The 25,273-nt window shown below is 42.5% G+C and overlaps 1 protein-coding gene across 3 annotated transcripts in view; it reads right to left on the bottom strand.

Moving 5' to 3' along the window:
- glceb (glucuronic acid epimerase b) overlaps positions 1-25,273 on the bottom strand; it is a 38,034-nt gene that overhangs the window by 6,305 nt on the left and 6,456 nt on the right. Inside the window, exons 2-5 of one of the 3 annotated variants that reach the window (XM_062470937.1) lie at positions 14,096-14,236; positions 13,834-13,941; positions 7,078-7,601; positions 1,181-1,429 (exon numbers count right to left, since the gene is read on the bottom strand). In XM_062470937.1, the coding sequence (XP_062326921.1) occupies positions 1,181-1,429; positions 7,078-7,588 (760 nt within the window). In that variant the 5' untranslated portion in view covers positions 7,589-7,601; positions 13,834-13,941; positions 14,096-14,236. The remainder of the gene's footprint in view (positions 1-1,180; positions 1,430-7,077; positions 7,602-13,833; positions 13,942-14,095; positions 14,237-25,273) is intronic. The other 2 variants (XM_062470936.1, XM_062470938.1) reach the window with 2 other exon arrangements.

A 25,273-nucleotide genomic window follows, 5' to 3' on the forward strand; every position in this document is an offset into this window, starting at 1 on the left:
AGAAACACAGACAGAGACAGAAACACAGCACTGTGTTCGTGCCTAAGCAGGGCTTTAGATGTTGACAGCAATTACTCCACTGTCTCCTCATAGAAGAGCCCCAGCAAATACTAATAGGCATCGATCTGGCTCACACACAAACCACATTACTGCTGGAACAGCCGCCCAATGGGGCATTGGCGCCAAGAAACAAGGCGCCACACTGTAATTGGAAATTCAGAGACAAAAAGTTTAGTCATTGTCATTTGTTCGTCTGTTGTTTGCATGCGTGTGTGTGGGTGTGTGTGGGGAATACATTACGTCTCTGTGAGATGTTGCAGTATATATTCTATGTATTTGTACATATGTGTGTGCTGCATGGGTGTATGCAGGCTGTGTGTATACTGTCTAAGGGACTGATCCTCTTGACAGATGCTCTGGGGGCGTTTAAAAGCAAGCAGAGATAAGAAGAATGGCGAAGACATGGGCTGCAAGAGATAAAAAATGAGAGAGAAAGAGAAAGAGAGAGAAAGAGAGAGACTTGGATCTGAGAAAGGGAGCAACAGAAACGTGCAAGATGACGAAAGAGAAAAACTGAAAGAAGGGAGGAGAGTCATGTGAATGGTGTCATACATGAAGAACAGAGGACATTCCACCAGGGTCACAGAGAGGGAGGACAGAAAAATAAGGGATGGGGATGAAGATGGGAGCAATCAGAATAGGGCATGAGTAAAGTGGAAAGAAATGGAAGGATAGTAAAGGAACGGCCGGTGAAAAAGTGAGAGCGTTGAAATATGAACCGGAAAAACGGCTGGGGCCCTTTTGAGAATTGGTGGAATTCAATTGAGATTGCAATAAAATGGAGTAGAATGGGAGAGGTGTGAAAAGATCAGACTGTTTCACAGAAAAAGGACTGAGATGAACTAAAGAGGGAGAGAATTTGGTCAGAGTAATGGAGGGAGAATGCAGTCTAAATGATCGTGTGTTGGATCGAGGAGGAAGTGGGTGGCAGCGTCAAAGACTTTGGACATAGAACTTTTCCCAGTGTACACTAAACTGGTGCTAGGATGTTAAAGCAAAATAAAGAAAAAGGTGAAATTTTTTGATGAAAAAGAAATACAAATGGGTAACATTGCTGATAAATGCAATCAGAGTGCTTGCATGGTAAACCAACTCCCTAGGAGTGGCACTGATATCCCACCTGGCACGCTGAACTGTCGTACGGAGGTGGCACGCCCCTTGTCGTGGACTCGCGTCAGGCTGCAGCCCTTGGACACACTCCAGGAGCCGGGGCTGGCCGGCCGGCTGTCCCTCTCTTCGGCCGTGTCATACACCTCCACGTGGGGGGGGCGCTCCGTCAGGTTCTTGCTGTAGTGGCTCAGACCGTACTGGGCGATCTGGATGGCATAGAAGTAGCCCTGGGGGCCCCACTGGGTGGAGAGGGGCACACCTAGGAAGGGGGAGAGAGATCAAATGAGAAATAAGAGAGGGAAAGGAAGGGGAAGAGAGAGAAAGAGAAAGAGGGAAAACTGGAGATCCGTTTGTTTTTCCAACTTCAGCTCTGAAAGGAAATACTGTTTTGCCATGAGTCAGAAAGCAACAACTGCATTATATCTGTCATGGTGCCAAGCTGTGCCATCACCCTTCTTAATGTATGGTTAATGAAGTGTTTGGAGCACTGTGTGGGTACAGCTGGGCATCCATGCTGAGAGAGGAAACAAGATCACTTTTGTACATTGAAATACCTGTGGTTGTTTCCATTTGTACTGACATCTAAAGGCATGCCTGTACCATCATTACCAACAGCACTGTAAAGCTGACTCAATTCTAATAAGGTTTGGTTTAAGGTGCCACAATCAATGTGAGGAGTTAGAACATTGCCTCTTACAAAAGGATCAGTATTTGCCATTTGTTGTAAATACTAAATTTCTGATTTGCTAGATAGTTATATCACTTTAAAAAAATCACTTTTTATATCACGTTAAAAAACTAACAGCTGCCAAACTAACAAGTGACTCATCATAGCTTGTATGAAAGTAGGATGGAGATCAGTGAACTGAGACTGAGATAAGTAAAAGGATTCAACAAATAAGACAGACTCATAGCCGGAAGGATGAAATTGGACACAGAGAGATGGGTAAACACAGAGCTAAAAGCGTAAGACCCCAAAAAGACAGAAAAGGACCCAGAAGAGAGACCTGGAAACAGAGAGAGAGTGAGAGAAAAAGCTAAGAAACAGTGAGACAAAGATAGAAACTGAAACCTCAGCCAGACGCAAGAAGGGTGAGACAAAGTGCCAACGACATATTGGCCTATTTCAGAAACAAAAGACTGATACCGCTCCTCCCTAAAAAGACAAAAAAAACTGGTAAGCAATCACAAGCTACCGCCGGCGAGCTGAGATGGAAGACCCTGCGCTGAAATTCAAGCCATTTCCTACAACACCGGGGGCTAGTCATCAACATCCAGTCCCAGAAATAGCCCAGTGCCAGGCGTCTGCGCCATGAACAGATAGTTTACCTAAAGAGCTGGTGACAGTGCCTGCAGAGCCCACTTACCATGACAATCCCATTAGCAAGTTAGCAGATCCAGATAACCCATACTGGCCCCAACATATGACGAGAAGGGCATTAATTAATATTAGAAAGTATGAGTGCATAAACAGAGAAAAGATGCATTCCAGCAGTGTGAATTCAATACTTGTTCCACTTTATTATTTATATGTGTGCAAACCCAAAACAAGTGAGGACTTGTATTAGATTTAGAACTAACTCGACATCAGTCATATTGTAATCACATAACATTACTTATGTTAGATGGGTGCATGGACTATATAAGATGGAGGACAGGGTGTGGTTTATGCTGAGAAAATTGAACTATGATCCAGGAAAGGTCATTTGGAATAACACTGTTCAGTGCCTCTCAAAGGAATTGTATTGTTAAAGACCTCTATGAAAAAGACATCTGTTTGGCTTCCTGTCCTAAAAATGGCTTGACAGGTATATTCCCCCTCTTCATCCATTCATGGACTCAAACTTTGGTGCTCTTGAAATTGAGTCAGTAAGGTATCAATTCAACCACAAACTATTTAACCTTCCAAACTGGACAGAGCTTCAGAACTGGACAACCTACATCTAACTTTAGGAAATATAATAAAAAGTAGCTATTAAAAGTAGGCTTTCTTCAGGCCACAGAAAGGAATATTTAACAGTCTTAGTTTGCTGGATGACCTTATTTAGGCACTAAAATCAAATGTATTTCAGTTAACTTAACAGTTAACAGACCTCCAACCTTCACAACCAAGTCTGTATACTATAAAAGTGGGTATTTAGCCTACAGAAGTAGGCCTTGCGCCATAAACTCAATCCAACATCCCACCCTATACTGTAAATCTCTGGTCTTTCTCTCTCAGTCTCCTTCTTTCTGGCTTTGTTTAGTACTGCAGTGGGCCCACTTACACCAAGCTGTGGATGAAGTGCGCTGGGCTGGGATGTATTTAAGTGGGTTACTGGGGTGTACTCTGTGGCCGTGTGGCATAGAGTGCAGAGGCGATGAGGGGATTGCAGCTATACACTCCACCCGCTTCAGGAGTTCAATTAAGTTTTAGGGAGACAATGTCTGGCCTAGATTCAATTCAGAGTTCCAACTCTCTCTCCCCCTCCTCACACACATCCATAGCTCTTTACTGGATGAAGAGCCTTATCTGTGTGTGTGTGTGTGTGTGTGTGTGCACTTAGGTGGTGGTTGGAGATGTGGAGGAGTACGTGTGTGTGTTTTAAGGAGAAGGGGACATTGGGACATGGAATTGTATAGATAGCCAAAGAGAAACAGAGTAGAGAAGGTTCCACTGGGTTAAGAAGATTAGAGTCCACTGGGTTAAGAAGATTAGCTCTCCTCTACTAATTATGGAAAGCAAAAAATAATCTCAGATCAGAGGTCCATTAAATTAATCTCAGACAACATTCCTTTGCCAATGACGCACAAACCTTGAAGAAATGAAGCCCTTGTTTCTCACCATCTTACATTTGAACATGAGCTTGTAGAGAAGATGGTGCCATCTTTCATCAAATAATGGTTCTGTTCTTTACAGTTCTATAAAAGTGTTACAGCTAACTCTTTTCTACAGCCAATCCTGAGTACTTGAGTCCCTCTGGTTTCAGAAGAAGGGGGGTTCGCCCCCTCATGAGTATTTAGGCAGGGGGTACAGATGAAAGGCAACACCACTGCATGTTTAATGCATTGGTTTGGACAAGGCAAAATACTTTTCCATTGACAAATCAAGCACTTTTGGAAGCAACACTACCCCAAACCTTGTGTGAGTTCTTGGACAGGGCTGTGACGGACTAATTAATGGAGCGCTATTTTCTCCCTTACAAAGAAGCCGAAGTTCCAGGAAAACGTGTGGGATTGTGTGATGGGTGCTAAAAAGCAAGGAGCTTTGGCCTTAATTAATGGCCCATGGGGATGTGTGGCACATTGTGAGTGTGAGATTGAGAGTGAGTGTGTGCCTGTAGACTTGTAGGTAGAAAATAGCCTTCTGAGAATAAGTAGACTCCCTACAGCTCCACACTTAAGTTTAAAACAAAATCGGCTCAATTCCTGGACGACCCATTTTCTGCCCTTATACCTGTGGAGCAGAACACTGCTGGTGCAAAGGTAGCCTCACTTACCTCTCAGCAGGTTGTAAAAGTGCAGTGTGCTTCAACTTTGGGAAAAAGCTCTAAGGATAAACAAATGAGAGAACTAGTATACAGAGCTTTGACTTTTCCTTAAAAAGCCTGCAATACAAATTGTTGGTGTAATTTTTATTCCTCTTGACAAAGGCCGCTTTCAAAATCGAAGACAGCCTGTCTTGAACATTTGAGTACCTGAAGCTTTGGAAAAGTCTTGAACAGTTCACTCAAAAGTTGACACGGGTATTTAAGAGCATATCATAGTGAGAAACCCTAATTCTGGGTAGAGAGATTTGTAACGTTTTGGTATTTGGTTCATTGGGGTTTTAATACATTGTATTAGAATGCAGGAAGGATCCCACAGTTCAACAAGGATAATGAATATCTATTAGGCCATTCCTATCAAGTATTTGAGGTGACTTTCCCAACTAGGCCCGAACAAAGTACAGCATTGATGACAACACAGTTTGAGCAGGAAGACTTTTAAAATGGGTTATCGATTACCTCTAGTCATCATTTTAAAAAGCAGCCCCCAGGTAACGTCATGGTAATCACCTTTAACACTTATTATGGGAAACCTTGGAGACAGGCTTTCCTAGGGAGGACAGAGCCTCTTGCATGACTAGCGAATCACTTTGCATCAAAATGCTGAAAATCTCTGGAAGCTGAGATCACTGTCCATAACTAATTGGCTTGGTTTGTAATAAACCAAGTCTAATTGCATTTGGGCTGCAGCACAGGTGATGTGTGTCTTGTAAGCTTCTGTAAATATGTTCCGTCTTGTTAATCAAGACTCAAATCACATTGGCACAGACGGAATGAAGAGTTCAAGATTGCTCTTCATTTAGCAACGTGCCACTGGAACTGATTGCTCAACTGATTAATTGTGTACTTCCCGATGACAAGTGGTTTATTAGTCTTGTCTATTTGGGTTGAAATACACGTGAGCGCATGCGCACTGGGGGTAGTTAAACACTGCTGTTTAAATCTTATAAATGAAACAATCTCATCTGTCTTAAATCATGCAAGTTGTTATCAAGCGGTGAGTTGGGTTACATCACCCTTTAGTGTATCTGGTTTTATCCACTGCACAGGAAAATGATGGATAGGCAAATATAGAAGTGTAATCTCAAACCATCTGTGTTCTAATGAGTAGACGTGCTGCTTTCATATAACAGACATTGCACTGGCATGTCCTGTCAATGAGTCAACACTGAATCTCACAAATCTCAGGAGTAGAGGCATTAAATATCAGGATCAGAATGGGCTTTATTCGCCTTGTAAGTTCACACAAACAAGGAATTTTCTGTGGCAGGAAGGTGCATACGATAAACATCTTAAATATAAAAAGAAGATTAAAAAAAAAAGTTTTTGAATTAACAAGAAACAGATAAGTAAGAAGAGTGGGAGGGAGGAGAGATAATACGGATTAAAGGAGAAGAAAGCCAGAGGGAGGAGAGAGCAAGATGTACTTTCTTCCACACTTGGCAACATGTTCATGTCTTCCGGCAAATGGAGACTGAGAGAATAGATGGGGCGGGGGTATTTATCTGCAACAGTTTCGGTAGTCACACTGGAACAAAAACTCAAGGCTATCATCGGGGGCAATCTCCCCCCGAAAAAGGATGATAAATGGATGAGGACAGGAAGAGTGTAAGGATTGTAATGACAAGAATGAGGCAGCCTCTTAGCATTTTCTTAGCGACACACCGTGCTCCTGAAATACATGAGAGAAACACCACAATGACACACTGAAACTGATAAGTGATTCAAAGATATGAACAAAGATATTTCAACCTTCCCAACCACCCACACTCACAGTCAATTCGCATCCAGGATATCTGCCACTTGAAACTGAATGCTGTATGGCATCACTACAAGAAAAAAGGGGGCGCTCCATTAAGTTTGTCGGTCACTGCAATCAGGTTTTGTAATCGGCTCAATCAATTCCATTTTCATTTGCTTAATGCAAGTGAATTGGTAGTGCATTACTCAGTAGAGCCAGGGATGGGTTGCTTCAAACGGCTTTTCTGGAAAAGTCTTCCTCTAACTGCGGAGCTAAATGACTATTAATGGACACGGTGCGTTCATGTTAAAGATGAGTTCTCTGGACTACTCGCAACGCCATTACCATAAGTGCTGCTGCTCTGACGTGCCTGGCATGAAGACGGCCTTCACAGCTCACCCTGTGAACCCAAGCTTGGTTTATGAGGACACAAAGGACATGGGCGTTACTACTCTCAGTAAAGGCATACTACTCTTTTTATTTACAAGGTATATTCAATGACAAGTTCTGCAAACCTGACTTATTTATGCAGGTTGACTCTTGCATTTCAAACCTCACTTTTGAAAACTTCGAAATACGAAGGAAACAGATTCTCTTATACACTGGTACCCTTCCACACTGTAAACAAGATAGACGTACCTTCCACTCCACTGATGCACTTGACGCGGTCGCGCACCTCCACGTTGTAACCCTCGAAGGACATGAACACTCCGTCAGGGTGGTACGGCTCACGCTGAGCGTACACTTTTGAGTAGCTGTGCTGGAACTCAAAGCGGTCATAGCCGTCATACTGCACCACCTTCCCGTACACCTCAAAGTACTTCTCCATCCAACTGAAGGGAAAGTACACATCCCCACCTTCTCTTCGACCCTTGATCGTAACATCGTCATTGATCAAACAGTCAATCTCTTCGTACTTGATCCCGCCCACTACGGGCGGCGGTTCGGGAGGCTGCGGAGGCTGTTGCTGCTGGCTGCTGATGCTGGCATCTCCGCCCTTGGGGCTGGGTGCCACCGGGGGAGCCCGGGGCAGGAAGTGCAGGGCGGTGTCGCTGGAGCAACGATTCCACAGCAGCACGGTGATGAGGGTAAAAAGGGCGCAGATGACGATCAGGGTCTTGTAGTTGACCCGGGCTGCCAGGCAACGCATGGTCACAGCAAGCCTTCAGAAGAAACACACATAGGTTTGTTAGAAAAAGTTACATAAATTGGCGCCATAATGGAACCCAACACTTCTCAAATGGATTTAATTGGTGCTGGGGAAAAAAGTACAAAACACAGTTGGATAGTGTATAGTGGTAGTTAAGTGTTCTACAGACAGAGAGCCGTGAAGGCTTAACATCTGTCACAAATATGCAGCCTGTCATCCATGGGCTTAATGACAAACAGGGGTGTGGGTTTGAAAAACAGGGCAGTCAAACACTACAGTTACATCCAGTCCCCTGAAGACAATGGTCTAAAATGGCTTCCTCTACTTCATTACCCCCCCGAAGCAGTGAAAGGTCTGCAAAGGTTGGTATTTCCTTTCAACCTGTCAAAACCTGCCACTTCAAGGAGGAAGGCCATGTAACAAGAGAATGCATATCCCAATAACTGAGACTCGAGTCAAGTACTGCATTGCATCAATATGATCTGTCAACAACAAAAGCAAGAGAGAAGCGCTGCTCATTAAGTCCCTTGCTCACTATTGTTCTATGCATTGACAGGAAGGTGTGAAGCTTTGTCTGGCTTGAGATCAAATAATATTCTTTACACAATGTCGGTTAAACTGCTTTGAAAATGTAAGGTGAGCTTCTGAAAAAGGGTCAATAGGGGAAAATACATGAAAAACAACATCAGCTTTGAAGCCTTCAGCATTATGCTGAGCGTATTTAGAAGTGTCTACAGATGAGCTGTCTGCTGTGCGACCAGACCCCTCCCTTCTGGAAAGTCATCATTCCAGAAAAACTCAAGTGAACGGGACCTCACGGAAACATGGTTACCACAAATGTGAATTAGGCCGCTAGGTGGATATTTCATAACTGTGGAGGTTCCAGAAAAGGTTTAGACAAATTCCCAATGTCAATGAGTTTATAGCTAAAATCGGCCAAGTTTCTTATCTCCTCCTCACCAATATGAGCTCAATGCTGTAGGGGTTACAGATACAGCCATAACAATGAACCAGAACCCTCACGAGCTTCAATGAAAAATAATCAGTCCTCCTCCAAGTTAATTTCAAAGTCTCTGTTTAAGCCTGCGCCGCTAAAGGTCAGCTCAATGAATGTGCATTTGTTCCAAAATCCAAACAATGCCATACCAACGGCAATTGTAAATTAAATTAATGTGGCCTTTATAAAAAGATAAAGCAAAGTTTGTCATGTTGTTTAGAAAACGAGAACAAGTTAGGTTATTTAAGCCATTCAGAACATGTCTTCATTTAAACAATTAAATATTCATTCATAATGGGTCAAAAAAGAAAGGCATGGTGTTATTTAAGCCATGGAAGTATTTCCCTTGCAAAGTCATCCCCCCATTTCCCCAAACTATTGGAAGGCAGCAGTAAACTCTGCACAGTTGCAGTTCCAGACTTAAAGTAGTGCCTCTTGTGAGAAATCAACTCCGGCAGATCCCACGGTGTTGTGAAATATTGCCTTATAAAAAAAGTATCATTGATATTTGGGGAAATGTCAGCATTGTGAGCAGATGAAAGATCGGGCTGGCGGGAGCTCAGACAATGTTGCGAATGAGGAAGGCCTGGGGGCTGCACAGTGGAAGATAAGCAGGGCTGTCTCGTCGGGAGCCTGACTATAAATAATTGGATCTTTTTACAGATGCTCGTTGCTGGCAGAACTCAGGTCTACAGCAGGTACATGTCGAGGGCCAAATGTCATGAACAAGGAGTTAATCACAACCTAAACTAGGAACCAGCATGAGCTATAGTGCCTCACATTCTAATTTGGGCCGTACAGATTATTAATCAACTGTACACTATTTTACCATTAAGTATAATTCTACATTAACCTACAAATGTTTTGTATCTTTTGTGATAGAACAGTTAAAAGCATCTTTATTTCTGAGAGATTACATTTCCATCAACCTGTGAACTTGTCATTGTAACTGCATATGAACTATCTCACTCTGTCACTCCATGACAGTACTATTCTACTTGCTGGCAACTTACTATAGACAAAACAACAGCATTAGTGACCCAGACCATGTAGATTCGGTGTATGCATGTTTTTCCAATCTCAAATCTCCTTATGTGCAAAAGACACGGCTGGTCCTCTGTGTAATCCTGAGGATCAACCCAAACTAGAACAGTGCTGGAGATGTAATCCCTGTTGCAATAACTGAGTTGCACTACAGACTTAAACAAAAAAAAAACTGAAATGAAATGCCAAGACTAAATAGACACGAAAGGTAGGATATGAAGGACAAGGCTTTTGAGTGAAAAAACTAATAACATCCACCGTTTGAAGGGAGAGAAAGTAAAAAAGCAAAGAGCTTTTCAGTTGAAACTTTCCTATGTCCAACTTCAAATGCTGAGAAGTACTTGATATGAGAAACAACGATGTGGGACCATCATCCATCTTCAGCCGGCCAGAACGATTAAACGCTCCTCTCAGTAGGCTATTCATCAGTCGCTCGTTGTGATCCAGCCAGGTTAACGCCCACTCCTCGTCTGCATCCTTGTGATACATGGCCTTCCCAAGGGACTGAGGGGGAGGGAAGAGGCACAGAATGGAGGAAGGACTTGATTGAAATGCTGCTGAGCATGAAATACCTGGAGCTAAGGGCGGATCTGTTTGCCTTTACTGGCTCAGCCCTGAGCTTCTCTTGGGGGTTGCATCCACTGTCCTTGGCCTTCATTTCTGAGCCAACATGCTTTCACACTGGTTGCCTTATGGTTGTCAGAACCATTCAACTCACTCATTAAGAGTTGTTTTTTTTCTTAATTTTTTTTAACACTGGCAACCGATGTTGAAGACATGAGGAGGGCAGCTGCGAGCATGCGGATGTAGCCTTTGTTCATTTCAAGGGGGTTGGATGTGAGACCATATTATGTCAGATATAATCTGATCGAACCTAGCCAGGATGGTGTGGTCTGGTGGGTGACAGGAAGGATCTGGATGGATCAAATATCAGACGTGCCTTGAAACACCCATGTCACAGCAAAGAGAAGCAGGTGCATGATAGCCTTGCCAACACTTAAAAGTCAAGTTGGAGGAAAAAAGAACCTTGCCTGAAAACCAATGCATCGATGTGTGGAAAATTATATAGCGGCATAAACCGACTCCTGAAGAGCAACCATTTGAATAAATAAACATTGCACATGGGGATTTAAGACACGTTAACATGTTTCATCTGTTAAAGAGCAGCTTTAGCAAGCACAAGTTGTGACATTGAAGGAAGTTCTGAGTATTGCAAACGCAGAACACTGAGGTCACGAGGAGGGGAGGTCTCTGAGGTCCTATCATTCACATCTTCTTTGGTCCTCTGTAGCATCAGTCATAGGCCAAGCTTCAATGACAGCCGTTTGTCCACTGGGTTAATGCTTACAGCAGCTGCAGAGCATTGGTAACATTTCAGACAGACTCTGGAAGCAGGTCTCTGGAAACGCTTCCCTCTCATCTACAGAGATCACTCCATGACTCAGGAGTATCCAATTCCACTCCATTGACGTGAACATAATTTTAAGAATGCAGTTGGTTCATTTCGGCTATAACGATATCAAAAACCTGGGTGAAAATATGTATTTATTTTGTATCCATGCACAGGCTTGTCATACAGTATAGAATAATAGGTAATCAATCTACAGAAGAAAACAATGCAGGGGTGTTTCTTCCTCTTTTGATTAGCTAAACATTGTGGTTGTCACTCCACATCGTGAAATGTTGAAAAATAATTTTCCCATTCAATCATTAGCTCGTAATGATTAATGTCCCAATGGGCTTCTTTAACTTCCTTGTATCCAAGCTGAACGGTTTCTTAAAATAAACCACTCGAAAACAAAACAAGTGCTTATTGTGAAATGTTACATTTAACAAGTGCATGACTGTCCAAGAAATCTGCTTATCTCTTCCAAGTTTTCAGTGCCAAACAAACCCTTGATAGCATGGCAGTGTCCTGCAGCAGCAGCTCTGGGGATGTGCAGATAGAGTTGTTTTTATTCCCCTGCTATAAAAATCACAAGCAGCCATCATTGCGATAACACCTCGGTGACTGCAATATGCCCTTGGGGAGGTATCAGAGCAGCAGTCTGGGGTTTGCACGCAGGTGTTCCATCCCAACTAAATTCCTGACATTTTCAGAGGTTTCCAGGTGAATTCAGATGGGAGCTTATGACAGCTGTAAATCATAATCAGTACCTGAGGGCCCTGGTAGATGTGTGTGAGTGTAAGAACCCTAATTTGTGTCCATTTTCAAATAAGAATGTGAGTGAAATCAAATTAAACTTAAAAAGACAAATAATTCCTAACGTGCCGTCCATTCCTTTTACAGTCAATGGTAAGACCCCACACATGCCATTTTGAGTCATCAGATCTATGACAGCGTATATAAATACAGAGTAACAGCCAGTTGCATCTCAGAGCTGATTGGAGCTACAGGGTAAGGGAAGAAGCTAGCAACATTATCTGATTATATTAAAACACCACTACCTTACCAGTGGCCATTGCCTTGATGACGCAATTCACCACTGCAGAAAAACACAGTGAAATAATGTGTGTTTTGAATGTGCGAATGGTTTTATAGAAGTGTGTCATGAATGCTTGTGTAAAGTGTTTCCAAATAAACTGTAATGGTACTGAGGCAAAACAGCACAAGGTAAGTTGCAAAATACTACCTTCTCTACTCCCACCTGTAAAATATGTCACGTTTTAAAATTGTGAATGCAAATAACTTTAGCAGGAAAGCTGAGCATTTTGAGTCTTGTACCAGATGGGCAAACAGTTAATTGATTAAATGTATTAATTAAAATTAGCTGTATTGGCCAAGTATGTTAACACACAAGGAGTTTGATTTGGGTCATTGCAAGCAATACATATAATGTACATATTATTTACAGACAATGCACAATATACAAGAAATAATATCCCCAAGGTGATTCCTTCTCTTCCTCCATCATGTGTGTGTGGCTTCCCTCCTGTTGGTGGGATCATGGAGTCAGTTTTCGTCCATAGGTTGTGTGTCTGTCTGTGAGCAAGGGGGTCCTTTTACCATCTCATCAGGCTTCTCAGGGGAGTAGCATGACTTCCAGCAGTTCAATACCAAATTACCCTGCTGGACTCCACCTTGTTAATCATTAATGGGTGTTGATGTGCTAGCTTCTCTGATTGCTCACAGCCGTGTGGATTTCATACTTTCACATAGGGGGTATAATTCTTTAAAACAAATATCAAACATTTACAGTTTGAACATACTTAAAATTAGAATGCTTGATTCCTAAAAATTAACTAAACAACGGTCAGAGATTCGACTCAATTGAGACTCGACTTTAAATAAGAAATTTGTTCAAAATGTCTGCAATAACTTCAGAAGGTATTCATTCTAAATGCTGAATAATATTCAAAAACTAAGTAAATGCATCAAATATTTTTGTGTCAAGAGATAAAGTGACATTAACATTTTGTGGTAAAAAGCAAAAGAAATACAAATGCCATTCTGAAAAGTATGTGAAAATGGTTGACAATGTAAATTTGCATTATTGCTGCACAACATTGTTTATATTTTAGTGCCAGAGAATGAAAGAATTTGCTTGGAAGTAAGGCCTTCATGCAATTTGTTGGCCATCGAGGGATTAAGCAGGTTATTACCAAAAAAGCTTTACGATATCTGAGGCCTAGAGGGGGATTACCAACGCTCCTAATCAAGAGGAAATAAGACGAGAGAAAAATAATAAACTATCGATGCTATGGTGACCTTTGCGCATCATTTACAGGCAGTGCATGTCAATATGTAGCCCTTGCTGCACAGTGGAAATGTAAAAATTATGAAAAATAAATATCATGAGGAAGGGGATGGGACCATTTTATAATGAGGCTTAAGGAGGTAAAATCATAATCGCATAGTGGGAATAGAGACCTCTACGCTGCTAACATGTGACATGTCACCTCAAAAGCAAGTCTTTTAAATAAAACAGGTGATCCAAAAAAGTTAGGCCCTGATTTTTACAGAGACCCTTGTGGCTTTGACCCTTGAGGCGAAAGTCTCTCGCCTCCAGGCAGACTTCCAAACACGAGTTTGATACAAGCTAATGACTCGGAATAACATCACAGTCTAGCCGAAAGGCTTTGGGACATCTGTCTCACCTATGCTTACTAAATTAATTAAGGAAGATGTGGGTGACAGTTTAAGCAGTTCTTTGGGAGTTTTCCTAAAGAGTTTCTATAAAGTTCCTTAAAAAAATGTACTCACCCTAGTCCATTCACCAAAAAACGCCAGACTGAGCAGTCACCATGACCACTGACACTCCCCAGCACTACTTCATCCAGATATCTCTTCCTCTGGCAGTCGCTTCCCAACCTGTAATGACAAGAAAACGATACAAGTTTGACTTCTGAACAGTTCTGTTTCATACCAATCAAAGCTTAACACTGTTCTAAGAATCAGATTTAACGTATTTAAAGTGGCCAAAATACAGGAGGATAATGACCTAACTAGCAAGGGAAACAATTACCAAGGAAAATGTAGATAAAAGCTCTGTGGGAGCTTGAGATCCAAGTACTAAGGACCACTCTGCCAGGGAACACAAGGAGTTTCCAACCTTGAGCAGTGTCTTTCAATGCCTGCCATTATTATGGCTGAGTGAGAACAGAAACTTCCAGAGGAAACAAGGAAATCAAGAAGAAAATACACTATCAGAATGTTGCCATTATGTTTTATCAAACTATTGAATGAGGTATGAACTAAAACATGCCTTGGTATCTTCCTTTGATGAATACGGGCAATGACTATCTAGGCCGTTTTTTTTCAAGAAGCTTTGAATAGCCTAACAAAAAGTACAAAACACTTTTTTCTTAAACATTGTTCAAGTGGTACAGTATCTGCTTAAAGAGACAGAACAGAAAGGTCATCCAGATGTATCCATCCAGACAGACTTAGCCTAGTTCATTGATATTCATATCCTCTCCCATTATTTGTAACGTTTGCCTCCACCTAGAAGTCAGCTCATCAAAGCATCGGTCAAAAGCTAAATCTGTGCTGCCTCAACACAGAAGTCTCATTGTAGATTCTTTTGACAGCCTCACCAACAGAGATTGTATAGATCTGCTGTGATGAATCAGAATGTTATTTTCGTTACACAAACTGGAGGCTCTTAAAAGTGTAATTATATGCAAATTACAATAAACATACTTTGATTAACCCATTTATATTATATCAGATTCCATTATTATCTAATCACAGAAATGTTTCAAAGCGCACAAGTGCATTTAAAAAAAAGGACATAACATAAGATTTTATACCCATAATTTATATATTTTTGCACGTATTACGCACAAATATATATCCATCCTTAAAATACCATGCTATACTGTACCATTACCAATAGGAAGCATACAATCCAGCGCAACCTATTTGTGTCTCTTCCCCTGTGTCTGTTTACAAGGCTGATAGAATGAATGAGTTCTTCACCCTGTTCAACCACCATGGGAGTCTGAAGCGCCTGCCTGATGGTGGGCTAGCAGAGTTGAGGGGATGCAAGGGGATAACAAGGGGAGTCAAATGCAAAGCATCTGATTTCTGGCAATCTTGGAAGCCTTGGATTATGGATCTACTAATGGAGGCCATTTTCAGCAAACTCGTCACCCTGGCTCCTGCCTGTACCGTTTCACTGTTGTACCATACAGTGCTGCAGTATTGTATGATCCTCTGGAAGGTGAAGCAGTAGAACAGGTGGGGGACTTCATGGCTGGCTTTAAAAGATTTCAGTCTCCTCAGAAAGTACACTGAGAGAATGGTCCACCTGTTCCACCTGTTCCCAGATAATGTTTTGAAATATTACCAACCTTCTTGGAATGCACCTTTGCCAGTACAAGTATTATCCTACATTAATTGTCATCATCATCAATCATTTGTGAGTCAAAATTGGTTATTAATAGATTTCCTATTGCTATCATTCTCAACTGTCCTGAATCTAATTGAGTAACTAATTGAAACCGGTTGAATCTTGAATGTTTTTTTCTTCTTCTACTTTTTCTATTAGATTTGTCATACAACCCTCAAATAGACCACTGTGCACCAAGCAATAAATCGAGTCAGGCTATATGTTTCCTGAAGTACATTTTGATTGATCAGACTTCAAGTGCCCATTTTTCAGATGAAAACAAAACTACTGCTGTAACACTTTTTGACAAGTTGTACATTATATTCTTAAGTCAATAGGCAATGACTTACAGTCTTCCAATGGACCATAAATGGTGCTAAAGAAACAAATACATATTTGTAATTGCAACCATGATGAATTTACTGTCGCCCAAACAGCCAGGTCATTATTGTGCTACCAATCCATCATTGGGAATGTGAAGAAAGTGACAAGTACTTTACCCCGCAATTAATCTCCATCCTATAACTTTGCAGCAGTACCGGTGGAAAGGCCGTAAAATTAAAGACAGTGTTAAATCACAGCACAAGGGGAGTCTATCGATCTTTTGTAAAATGGTCCTTATTGACAAAGCACTTAAATCAGGTATTAGAAAGTTTATAGCAACTGCTATAAACACACAAAGCTGCGTGTGGGAGGCACTGCAGTTTTACCTACACAGTGCAGAGGGTGTTTCAAGAACAAAGGGAGTGCACTCAGCCAAGAATGTGATGGGGTGGAGCAGGCAGGTGTGGGGTTGATGTGGGGGATGTGGCAGGATTTGTGGCTCCATAATGTCTATGAGATAGTATGTTGGTTTGACAGACTGCCATAAGATCTTGGTTGTAAAACTGCTGCACATTGTAGGCTAATATTTGATTGCGTTTGATGTATTACTATTGATCATGTCGTCAGACTAGGCTGGAGCAAGGACTGACACAACAGGAGACTGTACAAGTATTGGTCGACTCGCAAATCACACTCAACGACTGGTGCCTAGAGGTAATTTGATGCTGGGCTTCAATGAAGAGGCTTTGTAAGTCATGACTGTTACACTTCTATTGCATTCCAAAAATATCTATTCTTGTCAGGTAAAAAAATAAAAAAAAAAATATATATATATATATATATATATATTCTCTGCAATCTGGCAATGAAGGTTATTGTCAAACACCTCCAGTGCCATACTACTGCTACAAATTCTTGTAAGACAAGCACCAACAAGCTTCACACAGGCTGTTTTGGTGCAGAGAGCATTGGTGTTTTTCTTGGCAGTATGCTATTTTCCATCTAAATCTCAATGCTAAAGTAGAGATGAGACAACACTACTGGCTAAAGGGACGTTTGAACAGTATGAACAATGTCCTTCACCTTCATGGTACAGGTGTTTATACTGTACTGTCTGACAATCAGACAAGCATAACTCTATGACACAAGGAGTCATTCATCAAGCTTTGCACCCAGGGTGTGATGAAGGGAGAGAGGAAATATACCAGGCAGGGGTCCATCTGCTTGGCATTCAAGGTCCCATCCATTCTCTGAAAGTCCATGGTTGGCCGATCATTGAACAATCAAGCTGCTGACATTAATATGGTAAATGGCTTCACTGACCATCTGATGACAGCAGTGTCCAAGGAACCCAAGTCAGTGAGTAGGGGAGGGGCCAAGTTGCTAGGGAGATGTCTACTTACTGCCATGGACTAAGCGCTTTCTTCAAAATCTCTCTCCCCTTCATATGAATAATATGCTGTCACTCTCTTAAACACACATGCACACACTTTCCAACGACACTTTCGGAAGGCTATGTAACATTTATGGTCGGATTCAGAGTGTAGACTCTCGGGTGCCAGAGCAAAGATCAAAAGTTGCTGTACAAAACATAAGAGATGGAGAGAAACAACAGTAATAGACTGAGTTTGGGTGACAGCAGTCAGTCATATTTTACAGGTTCAGTAGTCCTGCCTGGATGCTGTCGTTTCATGACACGTTTCACAGCTACTGCTCGGGCTGTCATTCTCAGGAGGAGGCGAGCACGAGGGAATGCCATCTGAAGCTTCAAGAAAGAACCGCAACATCACAGCAGACAGCCTCCTCGTTTAAAGGGAAAATCCAGTTCAAGTATTCCATATTCTATTCTTATGTTTAGATGTGTGACTACCATGCAAATACATTTACATCAGCCTGTCTCTCTCTGGAAAACAAATAAGACTACTTTTCTGACATATCTGTATGCTAGGCCAACGCTAATGAACTGTACAAGAAGAAAATCACAAGCTGGTTCAAGTGAAAAACATCAAAGACGATGGCAACAAAGCTGAATTTTAAAGGAGAGAGCTACAATACTGAGCTGACTGCATGTAGTTGCTCTGCCACTATACAATTGAATCTGGCACCTCAATAAAGATGGAAAAGAAAGTGGCTCTTTCCAAGCTAATTTCCATTCTGCATAAAATATTGAAAGATAAATAATACATGCACACTTGAAAAGGAAATGGAATCCTGCTCATTCCTGATTTATAGCGGTCTGTCAAAAGGCACTCCTCACAAAAATGTGAGGGTCCGAGTACATCTCAATGTAGACTGACAAATATAACCTTGGGAAGCAATAGTCTAGTTGGTCTGAAATATGCAGACAGACATAAGTGTGCAAGAAAGCACTTTATCAACACTTAAGAGTTGGAACTTCTTTTAACGGTTTCTAAGATCACATAGAGGTAAACCCCTGAAAGAAAAACAGATGCCCACCAAAACACTGTAGACTCAAAACAGCCAGTTGGAGCGATTCACAACCCCCTGCATTCCCCGATTTCTCCACCATCTCCAACTCTCAAACATGAGGGTAATCTTCACAGTGGATTTAGTGAACAAAGGGGGCTTCAGTGGGACTGCGTCACATGCTGGGAGATGTGTTGTGGCTGTCACAAGCTCTCAGGAATATAGTCAGTAAGTTCCATTGGTTTTGCATACATTTCAGGGTTCCTCTCCATCTGTTTCTGTGCTCCCTATAAACACAGCTGCATTGGGACTGTTCCCACAAATGCACTGAACAACCACAAACCATCCTGCCAATTTGAACACAAATCTAATTATATTTTCAGCCCTAGTGGCATGGTAAGGCAATAACAACAGGATCAGAGGAGCCTTCATGAGACTCGGAGGTGATGAACGACAAGGCAGGGGAGCCCAGACCAAAGTTTTCCTGTGAGCCTTGGGCTGGGCTCTCAGTCTGCAAAGAGACACGAGGGGAGGCAGAAGGGGGAGAGGCAGAAGGGGGAGAGGCAGAAGGGGGAGAGGCAGAGGGAGGGAAGCTAGCCAAGGCACGCTGAGATGAGAGCAAATTCAAGTTTTAGATGAGTTTTGGAAGCTGCATAAATAGCCCCAGAGCCTGTCAGTGTCGGCTCTCAGAAGATGACTGAGCTTCCTCTTGTAAACAAAAGCCAGAAAGCTCAAATAATACTATATTGAGGGCCTATAGTGTGGCTAAAATAAGAATTACCTTTACGCACCACCACCACAATAGTAAGATACACACATCTACCTTTCAATGTCCAAAGAAAGGCAGTATTGCTCACTATTTGCAAAAGTGCACATTGCCAAGGTGCTGTAACCACCCCAAATGTGCTCAGACAAGAAGACAAAGGCAGGAGGAGGTGGTGTGGAGTGTGGGGGGCTTCCTCCAGACCTCTGTGTCATGGCTGAAAAGGAGAGGGCAGTCCCCAGCTGTCTCTTCCACATAAAAAGACAAGCCTCACATCCTCAGGACCTTGTTGTTTATACAAAAAGGCCACCGACATCTTATAAACAGCCAGAGACGATGGAAAATCAAAACAGCATTTTGTTACGAGACAGTTTAAGAGGAAAGAAGCTTCATAAATCTTTGACAATAGCACTCAATCTGAAGAAAGGGGCTTGCTGAAATGACAGAGCACACTGAGAAAAAAGGCTACTGAAAATAAGGGGAATTATTATCTTATCTGAGAGAATAAGATAACATTCTGTGGTTAAAAACTAGGCTTTGGCAATTTCAATTTTCAAGACTTTTTGCAATTCAGGGCTAAAAGGGGACTGTCAATGGGGATAGAAAGCAAGAATAAGGGAGGGAAAGTGCTACAGAGATCGACAACTTGAAAGAGAGTAAAAGAGAGAAAAAGAGGGAGAGTCAGAAAGGGTAAGAAACAAAAGGGAGTACTAGAGAAAACTAGAGCGAAAGCACGAGTCACCCTTTATATACAGATATCCCATTCAATTGCCGTTAAGAACACCCCTCTTTATGACAGCTTTGTTTGTTTACACTGAACCAAACAAAGGCTGCATAATGCAGCTCCATGTGTGATGATTGCATGAGCAATGATAGCAAGCCGTTGTTCTGGAATCCGAGGTGTGACATCTGCGTTGGAGTCTAGTGTGCTATCCTGCTGGATCTCGCTTTTACACGTAGCTCTGACTGCCTCCTCTGCTGGCTTCATAACAGTACAACAATGCCCCCCCCCCCCCCCCCCCCATTCCATACCTCTTATAAAAGAACTGTGAGGCAGCATGATGGCGCAACGCATAGTGTAGGTTTTCAGAACATTCATCATTCTTGATCTGAGGGCTGAGCCTACTGTCTGACAGCGCTCTCTAGAATGTGCACAGAATGGAATTTTTCATTCAATGACAGCTGAGCGTTGGGGCCAGTACAGTGTACTGTCGACACCATCTATAAAGCTCCATCATGCCACAGCATGTTGAATACCACAAAAACTGACCATATAATGCAGGTTTGTCACAAATGCCGTTTAAGACGTGTTTAATTCACCAGTACTATGATGTCCCTCATGAAACATCAGTGTTGAAAGGGTAATTTTGGTGAATTGTATGGATTGACACCCTTGTATCTGGTTGTCCTCGCAAATCTATGAGACAGAGTAAATTACCCCCATCTGGTGAGTGTCGGGTTGCAATAACCCCCCCCCCCCCACACACACACACACACTTAAACACATTCTGAACCAAGCAAATACCCATCACCTTCCTCCTATTCATTTCCACGAAGTAAAAGAAATAACAAGAATGTTGAGTTAGACCTGCCACTATCTGGCCTATAGCATCAAAACCGCCATGACAATAGGAGTAGGATATTAGCGTAAACAGTGATCCAGACAGGAGAAGAAAAAGAGATAGTGAGGAGGGAGGGGTTCTGACAGAGGAGGACAGTGGCAGCTCTAGGAAGGGAAGAAGTAATCAGTGGATGAAGATGTTTTGCCTTAAAAGGTGAGGAGGGGGGAAAGGGGATCTGAGAAAGTGTTATGCCTCTTCAATGATCTGTGTGTGGGAGAAAAGGCCCTCTCTCTCTCTGGGGGAAACTCGAAGGTCAGCGGCCTAATGAAATGATTAGATCACTGGTGCTGTATGCAGCAGAGATGGAGCAAGACCACTTCCCTTTAAATGGAATTTGAAACATGAATGCACACAGTGGTTTCCTTCCTACTGAAAGACTAAGCAAACATGTTGATTCAATCAGCATTGGGACACTTGCTTTGGGATAATTAGTTATGGCACTTCAGACAAATGGAATTTAGCAACAATCTCTTTTTTGGAATAATCTCCAAAAATAGCTTTCTCCCTTTGGGGGATGTTACCCTCACTATGGTGACAATTTAGCCGACAAAAAAAACTGAGCAGACTTAAGGTGTCATGAGAGACCCTTGTGAGTGAAAAGCGTAATTTACTAGGCTACACTTAGGAATTCCATATGTCAACACTCACAATGACGACTGACCAGAAAAATGGCTGAAATTGTGTTGACAAAGGAGAGGTTATATGCAAAGAAACAGGTTCAAGAAAGTCAAATCTTCAGTTATAGCCTGGTTTACATGGTCATCCTGGCACCCCTCATGACACTAGAGAATAATGGCATAAAAAGCTAATACTTCAGTCTTAGACAGAATTCCTAAGCAAGCAACTGAATAGTTTATATTTCTCAAATTCCACACTCCAAGACATAAAATTATAATTTTCAGCTCTAACAACTCCTCGCAGAGGCAGGCAATGATGTGAAACCAACAAATTACCCCTTGCCCTTCCATTAAAGTAACCCTATTGTCTGAGAAATAACCAAGCGCTGTGTGAGTTCTGCTAAGTGACACATTTTTTATGCCAATGAACACCTACAGATTCTTGCAATTTGGCAGTGCCATCTCATTTCCACCCTCATAGTCCAGATGGAGAGGCAGTGGGAGTAACAGAAAGCGAGGGATACCAAGACATTCAAGTCATCCAGAGAGACGTCACGGCCCCAACATTTGTCATCCCTGTCCAGACTTTCTTTGAACAGTGCTGTTTGCAGAGTCTTCTGCACCAGTGTGAGCAAGGAGCAGTGCAGCGTTAACAAAACTGTGTGGAATTGGAGGGGAGAAGAACTAAAAGGAGAATATAGGAAGGAGGGAAGGAGCCCAGAGTACACAGAGCAGAGACCACTGACATACGGAGCTGCAGTTCTACACGTGGAGTTCTTATTCCTGTGTTGTCAGCAATCCCAGGGATTATAGCATATTCAGAAATAAGCAACATCCATAAAGAGGAGAGGGTTAAAAGAATGGCTCTTAGCACATAATCTTTTTTAAATGAGTAGGCTATGCCACAGTTTTCTGAAGAGAGGCACAAACAGGCATTATTCAAAACCGGATGAACTGTTGATATAAGACAGCATATAGGCACAAAAATATCTGTTTCCACAATTGAAAACTGTCCAGAAAATGCATGTGCCAGGATTTCTAGCATATTGCTTCTAAAGCTCGATAAATTCCAGCAGTATGCTTCCAAGACGAAGGATTACAAGCAATTAATATCCAGATATGAAGTACTGAAACCTGAGCCATATACATATTCATGGGAGGAAAGATCAAAAAGGAGGAAGCTGGGAGTCAATGATCACCACAAAGCAGCTTTCATTCTCCCTCTTTCCTATTTGACTTCTGAAGCCTCCTCCTAGCCTGCAGAAGCACTCTCAGAACTCTACCAGCATGCTGGCCTTTCCAAGGCTCTTTTCAAGCTCACCCAGGCCTGACCTCCTCTACCTGGCACTGACCACCACCGTGAGCAATCCTCTTAGAGGGCCTCTGAGAGGCTGTGTCCATGTGAGAGGAGGTGGAGGCGTGGGAGCTCAGAGGCTGCATCCCTCATGGCAGCACATCTCACTAAGGCTTAGGAGTGGTGCAGTGAGCATCCCGTCACTCCCGAGGGGAGTGTGAAAGAGCTCTGCAGGTGGACGACGAGGGGTTGATTGTGATTTCACCGACTACTCCGCTTCACCTTTGAAGCCCATTTGCCATAGTCACCTAAATAAGGACTTACAATAACGCATACAAAGCTTTAACCGTCAAAATGTGTCTAGTTTCCGGGGAAACCTGTATTCAAAAGACCTTTATTGCCCTTCATTGCTGTCCAGCCGTGTTTGAAAGCACGTCAAACCTGTAGTCCTGTAGCAGCAGCGGTGTCGAGCAATTCATGTTTTAAAGGCCATTTCCAAAGTACCAACTTGCCAATGTGTTTCTTCACATCAAAGTAAAGGAACGCAGCTAATGCCATTGTATGTCAGGGGATAGTGTCTGAGGGGTGAGGCTTGTGGGGGTGTAAGGAAGGAGGAAGGGTCAGTTTCCTGCCAGTGCACCGCTTGGCTCTCTCAGAGTTGAAACATTAAATGCCAGACAGATATTGCTGCATTCATTATAAATTTCACATTCCATTTATGTTTAAAATAGAAAGTAAGTATTTTTAATTTAAAGAAACATTTCCAATGGGGGTTCTTTGGGTTTTAGGACCCATTTAGGGAGGAACAAGTTCTCATCCTTTCCATTGCTCTCCAGCACATGTCGATGAGGCCTGATGATGACATGATGGTGACAGGGTCTGCACAAGGTCAACATAGTGGAAACTGAAGAGATCAGAACCTTCTGAATGATGTAAACATCTGTTTTTGTATGTGTGTACAAATGTGTATCTTTGTGAGACTGTATGCGTGTGTGTACATGTGATGGTGAGGTTTTTAACACGTGTAGGGTGTGTGTGTGTGTGTACCTGTTGGCATGCGAGTTGAGTGGGCAATGTCTTTTCAATTGCTCAATACAGTCAATTTCAGTCTTCGCAGATCATAAGGTTGAACACCTCAAACGGTGCAGTCTACACTACACTGCACGACACTACAAAAGACAAGCAGAAAGGAGCCAGAGGCCTGGTCCAGTTCCAGCTCCCTGTGCTCTGTGTTCAGTCAATGAGAAACTGGGACTCTCTTGACCCCCTCAGTGCTTCATCAGTCTGGGGATCCCTGAGAAGCACAAAGGCTGTCGAGGCAATGTGCTATTGAGAGGCTGCAAAGAAGTGTTGAAGCGAGGGCTGATGATGGAGAAGCGGCAATAAGTGCAGCCTGTTGGGACACCTTCCAGATTAATACTCCCCAAACCAAAGAACACAGACTTTTCAAGGTCTCCAGGGACAACGGAGCCCTTCTTCCTCAAATGGCGGGGGAAACTTCATTTCCAAGCCTAATGAAGTGTGAATGTCGTTGGAGAGGCATTCTGGCAAGAGGGGGTGATAAGGAATGGCTTTTTTGCTGTGCGAGATGACAGCCATAGACACCCCGTTTCAAAATATTGGAGGGAGGCATCTCCATGCACTGGTTTGAGAAAGACAGCCGTTAGAAGGATTAAGCAAGACGCAATTTCAGCACGAACGGGTAAGTGGGCGGCTCGAGGCGAAGCAGCAAATGGCAGCCCAGGGACATTTCATTACGCTGGCTTCACGTGTGGAGAGCCCTACAGTCATCCACTGTATAAAAGATGCATCATTTATCATACTTCTGAAGCCGTTTTAAACCCTAGGCCTAACTATCTTCCTTTCTATGACTCAAGCTATTTATGCAACAATGCTTATTCACTTAGAAGAAACATCAAGATGTTTACAAACAGACTAACAGCAACACCATCTTATTAATGAACTAAATTCAATAAACATAAGGCCAATAATTGAGATTAAGCATTAGGCTCCAATAGTCTACATGCTGCTACTACATTTAGATAGTGAGCACAAGTGAAGAATTTCAATTAAGGTTCAGCCAAAGAAATGCAATTGTTAGGTATCTGCTTTCAATCTCCAGATCCTAATGGCAGTCCAGGACGTAAGCCTTGGCTGCTCAACAGTGGGAGGTTAAAGACCACAAGCCTCTCTGTTGGTGTGAACTGTGGAGGATGGTGACATTCATATGATACATACACAAGAATCAGATGGGCCACATTGCTTCTGGATGTTTGACTGGCTCCAGGCATCGACACTAACAACCTGTTGTTTGCAGCTAGTAAGCTTCCAAGGGCCGTTACACTGTCACTAAAACTAAGCAAGAATGTGTCCTTGATATGCAGCGATACCTTGTGTTCATGGAAAAGCAGCATATTCTATTTGAAAGTGAGACTTGCCATGGTTCGATTCGGTGTGGGGCAAACATGAATAAATGTAATGTACACAAGGACACTTTGCATCTGATGTTGGCACAGAAAGTGAGTCAAAGTAGCCTACTGCTCAGTCAGCTTGGCATCATTCTCGGCATTCAAAATACTATTGCATACTATTTTAAGTCAAAAGATATCTCCTGTTTTTACACTGATGATATGGAATGCCAGCACTGTCACAGTATTGAAGAAATTTGGCCGTGGCACACTCAAGCCCGTACAAACGCAGGATATATGAGAACAAGAATGTGCATTCTCTGGAAGCACAGCTCCCCCTTTCTATGCAGAGGAC

The sequence above is a fragment of the Osmerus eperlanus genome, chromosome 10 (genome assembly GCF_963692335.1).
Source record: "Osmerus eperlanus chromosome 10, fOsmEpe2.1, whole genome shotgun sequence".
NCBI classification, from domain to species: domain Eukaryota; kingdom Metazoa; phylum Chordata; class Actinopteri; order Osmeriformes; family Osmeridae; genus Osmerus; species Osmerus eperlanus.